At 34.5% G+C, this 5,874-nt stretch overlaps 1 protein-coding gene across 1 annotated transcript; it reads left to right on the top strand.

The window, feature by feature from the left end:
- The first annotated feature begins 870 nt into the window (after nt 1–870).
- On the top strand, nt 871–5,562 carry LOC112726815 (pentatricopeptide repeat-containing protein At4g21190). The gene is made up of 6 exons (XM_025776335.3): nt 871–1,683; nt 2,971–3,082; nt 3,182–3,280; nt 3,694–3,837; nt 4,219–4,431; nt 4,719–5,562. Exons 2-6 carry the CDS (start codon nt 2,999–3,001, stop codon nt 5,118–5,120), a joined length of 942 nt encoding a protein of 313 aa, XP_025632120.1. The 5' UTR covers nt 871–1,683; nt 2,971–2,998; the 3' UTR covers nt 5,121–5,562.
- Nucleotides 5,563–5,874: the final 312 nt, after the last annotated feature.

The following is a 5,874-nucleotide window of genomic DNA, read 5'->3' as shown; positions in this document are numbered from 1 at the left end:
ATACAATTAGCTTTTGATGATATTCATAGTTGAAAAAAATTCATTCAATTAGTGTAGTTATTATGAAAAAAAAACTAAAGCTAATTTCGAAAGAAGAAACACAAATGGATAGATAATATTCTTTTGAGCCGATTTCTAAAAAAGAACACCAATCTTATTTAAATTTAAAAATTGATTATTATAATGGAAATCTAATATGAAGTTCTCAAATTGATTATCAAGTGTCGAAAGTTGAATAAAAAATTATTGTGGGGTCAAATTTAATAATTTAATAGAGGCAAATAAATATTATTATTATATACTACTCATTAGATAATGTGTTCATTAGTTTACTATATATTAAATAATGTGTTCATTAGTTTTCACTTTATTGTAAAAATTAGCTAGATCATAATACTAATAGTATATCATAGGGTTATTATTATTAATGTATTAACTGAATTTTAATGTTTATTATTTATATATTTAAAAATTATTTATTTGGTTTTATAATAAATGATATTTTTAAATTTGAATAATTTATTAATTAGTTTGTACTTTTTTATTAAAAAAGAATATTAATATAATGAATAAAAATATAATTAAAAATATTGTTTATAGAATAATAAAGACAAATAAACCCCTAACTAATTTAAATTTAGAGACAACTAGGTCCTTGTCCATTTTTTAACCTGACACGTCAGCAATTTCCGTCGAGTTTTCGCCGTAAAACTGACAGAAGGACCGGGTTGGCAGACGGAGTACAGGGTTAGGGACCGTAATGGAACGTGTTTTTGGTTAAGAATCGTCTTGTCATTTTGAGAAATGGACAGGGACCGGATTGGTACTTTACTCTTAAATGGAGGCTCAAGCTGCAAGCTTTGCTCAGCTGAAGTCACTCAATTCACGAGCACGAAATAAACTTGTTCTTGACCTTCATTTCAATTCCATTTAAACTTTTTGAGTGTCTCAGTTCAAACTTGTTCATGTTAAACTCCACATATGTAGTTACAATGAAATCTAATTCCCAAAATTATGTTTTTTAATATAATGAGGGCATGGTTTAAAGATTGGATTCCTGCAGTTTTGTTTTGTCTTTTCATATTTTTGGCACAATACATATTATGTAATATTAATTATTGTTAACGGTCCGGTTTTCACTCAATATAATTGTGGTCAAAAAATATGTAAGTTTTATCAGGTCTAGAACGTCTAACAAATAGGTCGGGTATATATTTCGTCCCGGATTTGGGTCACATTAAACCCGGCCTCACCCAGCCCATGAACACCGTTATCCCCATCTCTCTCTCTCTCTCACTCAGCTCACCTCGGTTCACCGTCACCGCCGCACGCTGGCTGCCGTTGCCGGGCCTTTCGCCGGGTCCTTCGCGTCGTGTGCTCGCGTCTCGCCTCTCTCCTCCGTTTGTACTCGGCTGCTCGCGCCTCCCTCCGCCAGTGAGTGCTCGAGCTCTGCGTGTTTGTTGCTGCTCGTCGTCCGTGGTTGTCTCTTCTCGATTCTGCCTCTCAGTCTCACTCGAATCTCGTCTCAGTCACACTGCGGGCGTCTCATTGTCTCGTCGCCGGCGTCTCAACGTCTCACGGTCTTCCCTGGGCGCCTCGTCGCCGGCGGCAGAAGCAACTCGCGTGGTTGTCCCTTGCTTTGTCGCCTTCCTTGGGGTCGTCGCCGTGGACCGTGGACCGTTGGTGAGTCCCTGCATCATCGCTTCCCCAGTTCTCTCTTTTCCAGATTTCCCTTCTCCGTGTAGTTTTTCATGTTGCTGAATCTAATCAAGTAATTTTTATTGTTGCTGATCTAAATGTTGCTGTAAATCGTAACTGAACTAGGATTTGTTAAATTTGTTGCTGTAAGTTGAATTTATTGCTGAAAATATCACTGAGCTATTTTTTTTTTGTTGATGAAAATCATCACTGAGTTGAAGTTGTTGCTGATTATCATCGCTGAATCTTGAATTTGTTGCTGTTTTGCTGAAATAATCACTTAGCTAAATTTTTGTTGTTGCTGTAAATCATCTTTGGAGTTAAACTTTTTGTTGCTGAAAATTATCATAGTTGAACAGCCTGTAATTCATCACTGCACCTTGATTTTGTTGCTAAAAGTTGAATTTGTTGCTGGAAATATCATTGAACTTTTTTTCTGTTGCCGAAAATCATCACTTTGTTGAATTTGTTATTGATTATCATCACTGGAGCTTGAATTTGTTGTCTTGCTGAAATAATTACTTAGGTAATTTTTTGTTGCTGTAAATCTGTAAACCTGTAAATCATCTTTTGAGCTAAATCTTTTGTTGCTGAAAATTATCATAGTTGAATTTGTTGTTGAAAATGCGGTTTATGCTCTCTACAACTCAGAATAAAATTGTTCAGTTAAATTGTTGTTCCCATGCTCTCTGTTTGGTTTTTTTTTGCTAGAATTTTAAAAATGTCTTCATCACAACTCAGTTGCTATTATGAATTATTCTTGGTATTGATTTGTGAAAAATACACAAATGTAGATATAAATGCATATCAAAATGAAGAAAATGTTGGTCAAGTTTCAAATTTGTCCTATGAAAATATAGACGCGACTTTGAGATCATCCCTTGAATTTGATTTACTGATTATGTTATTTTCTGCTCTCTCTCTTGTTTATTTAAATTGAGAAAGTATTTTGTACCAGTGACTAGATTATTATCTCTTTTGGCATCATTAGTTATGTCTAAAGATTGACACTTAATTGTTATTAATATGTTTGTGAAGACATGTATTTTAAGTTTTAACTTTTGATTTTAATTTTATAATTTTACATTTTTATTTAATTATGACCGGGTTAACCGGGCCCACCAGTTGAACCAGTGACCCGGTTGTATGATTGGGTCAATTACCGGTTCGGTTCTGATAATTATGCTATTTCTTTCACTTTTCTTGATGCTTTTTCTGTGTTATATTGGAAACTGAAATGAGCGGAATTGCTCTTATTGTTATGGTGTTCAGTGTTCTATTGTAAAGACAGTTCTTCAGGATGCATGCACTGAGAGTTTCTCCTTTACTTATTGCTAAAACATTTCAAGCAATGGAAATTCCATCAAGCACACGAAGCACTGTGGTAAGATTTGGGAAGTGACATTACTATGATTGTTAAAATATGCAAACTCTTCCAGCTTCAAACATTTTTTTGTCTGAATTTCTTTTGTTGTAATTTCAGGTGTGTGCTGCAAAAGGTCCAAGGCCGCGCTATCCACGAGTTTGGAAGACCCATAAAAGAGTTGGGACCATTAACAAGGCTGCTAAGCTTGTTGAGACTGTAAGTTCTTAATTTAATTTCGGATAAATGCCATTTCTATCATAAAAGTTCAGCATGTCGACAAATCTACCATGAATAAAGGAAACTAATTTTGTACAAAAGACGAAAAATTCTGATTTCTACCATTGGAAGTTTGGAATATTGACAAATCTACGCATGAATAAAATTAAAGTTTGAATACGTTTGTCGCATAAACCATCTTTCGTGGGTACAAAACTAGTTTCGTCCATTCATGGTTAAATTTGCCACTGATTTAAAGTTTCATAGTTAGAAATGGTAGTTTAATCTTTAATTTCTGTTCCAATTTTTTCTTCTCACTTGATAATCATGATAGTAGAAAATTTCTGATTGATTTTTTCTTAGGTGATTTGGATTCTTGCGAAAGTTAATGTCTCTGTGTGTCTTGTGTGTAGATTAGACAGCTGTCAAATGTCAAAGAGGAAGTTTATGGTGCTCTTGATTCCTATGTTGCTTGGGAATTAGAGTTCCCTTTAATTACTATGAAAAAGGCACTCAAGACTCTAGAAGATCAACAAGAGTGGAAGCGGGTAATACAGGTACTTAAACAAAGAAATGTTATTCATGTAAACTTTTAGGTAGTGTTTGTTTTCAGAGACTGGGACTGAGACGGGAAGATTAGAACTCAGTATTGTGTTTGTTGACCAGAGACGGTAATCTTTGTCTCAGCCTTTGTCTTCCGTTCTTAGTCTCTCAGTTTTAGTCTCCTTTTCAAACGCAGTCTTAACGCCCTTGTCTTCATTCATGTTGTATTCACCAAGTTGTTGGATGTCGTCTTCAGGAACCAGACCTATTTAATTTATTTTGAGTTTATTCTTTTAATTTTTGTTTCGTTTAACCTTCTAATGTCTTATGTTGCTGTGTATACTCGATCTGGCTAAATTAGTTCCCGCGTATGCAAATTACCTATGGAACTGTAGGTAACAAAGTGGATGTTAAGCAAAGGTCAAGGTAGGACTATGGGAAGCTATTTCACATTATTGAATGCATTAGCAGAAGATGATCGAATCGATGAAGCTGAAGAGCTTTGGACAAAGTTATTAATGCAGTATATGGAAAGCTTGCCTCGTAAATTCTTTGATAAAATGATATCTATCTACTACAAGAGAGGCATGTATGACAAGATGTTTGAGGTATTATTCTGATTTGTGATTTTATGTCAATATAAATAATTTGCATCTTTATAATCTGCTTACTAGTCATGAAATTCCTAAATTCTAGGATATTACTTGTTCAACTGGTGAAATGTATTTAGGAGGAGAAAATTTATCAGAGACAAAAGAGAAATGATAATTACAAGAATAGAAGATAAATAAAATTCAAGAGGTATATATAACCAAGACAAGCTAATTGCTAGAAAATATTCACTCTCTAAATATCCACCAAATATCACCCTGAAACAGACATGATCTGATTGTAGGTTTTTGCTGATATGGAGGAGCTTGGTGTTCATCCTAATTTGACTGTCGTGCAAGTGATTGGAGGTGTCTTTAAGGAGGTGGGCATGTTGGACAAATATGAGAAGATACACCAAAAATATCCACCACCTAGGTGGAAATATAGATACGTCAAAGGAGGACGGCGTATAAAAATTAAGGTGTCTGGTCAACCTTATCAAGGCAACTACAGAGAAGGGAATGAGCATGCAAAGTTGAATGGTGAACCAAATTTGGACTTAGACGACAATGATACATCAGAAGAGACTTCAGAGTTTGAGGAAGTTGATGAACAATTCAACCAGGAAGCCAATGCAAGAACCATGGAATCTAAACAAATACCAGGTTATTCTTTTGAGACTAAGGAACCAGTTTTAGATGTATAATAGTTGGGGATAGATGATTTAAGATAATTCAATACTTGATGAGTTTCCATTGGCAGTTATTTCTGTCATAGTTGGAATGTATTGTTTACATGCCTCTATCATGGAAGGATGGAAAGTGTTAAGGATATAGAATGGAGATTGGAGACACTCTTCGACAAGAAGAGTATGCTTTTGAAACTAAGGTATTCTACAATGGGAAAAACCAAGATGTGATGTTCTTCTCTAGCCAGCATCAATGAAGATTTTAGCACGGCACAGGAATTTATGTTCTACCTCATACAATGACACATATCAGTAGTGAATCATCTTGTGCTGTTGTGCATACTTTTCTTTTTCAAAATTGAAAAACAAAAATGTTATTCTTAAAGAATGTAAAAGATGAGTCATTAAGAAAGCAAATTATTTACCATTTAAATTTATAATACTATATTTGATTGAGTAATTGAGTTGTGTAAAGGCAATAAGACGATTCGCTCACAAGAATAAATAATAATAGTAAATAAAATATATACTAATTTTTTTGGTGACTAAACAAGGAAAGAAACAAAGCAAAAACTATTCTAAATCCGAGCGGATGATTCGTTGGAGATCAACACCAGGCTCAGACCAAATAACATGATTAGAGTTACTCTTGGCACCATATTTAGCCATCCAATCCGCAGCTCTATTTGCTTCTCGGGACACCCATTCAAAGTGAACAAGCCAAGGACGAGATAAAAGCTCCTGAATCTTGTGAACCAAATCTGTTACTTCA

This window comes from Arachis hypogaea, chromosome 12 (assembly GCF_003086295.3).
Source record: "Arachis hypogaea cultivar Tifrunner chromosome 12, arahy.Tifrunner.gnm2.J5K5, whole genome shotgun sequence".
In the NCBI taxonomy this organism is placed as follows: domain Eukaryota; kingdom Viridiplantae; phylum Streptophyta; class Magnoliopsida; order Fabales; family Fabaceae; genus Arachis; species Arachis hypogaea.
Note: the sequence above shows the minus strand (reverse complement) of the source record. Positions and strands in the feature narration are given on the sequence as shown.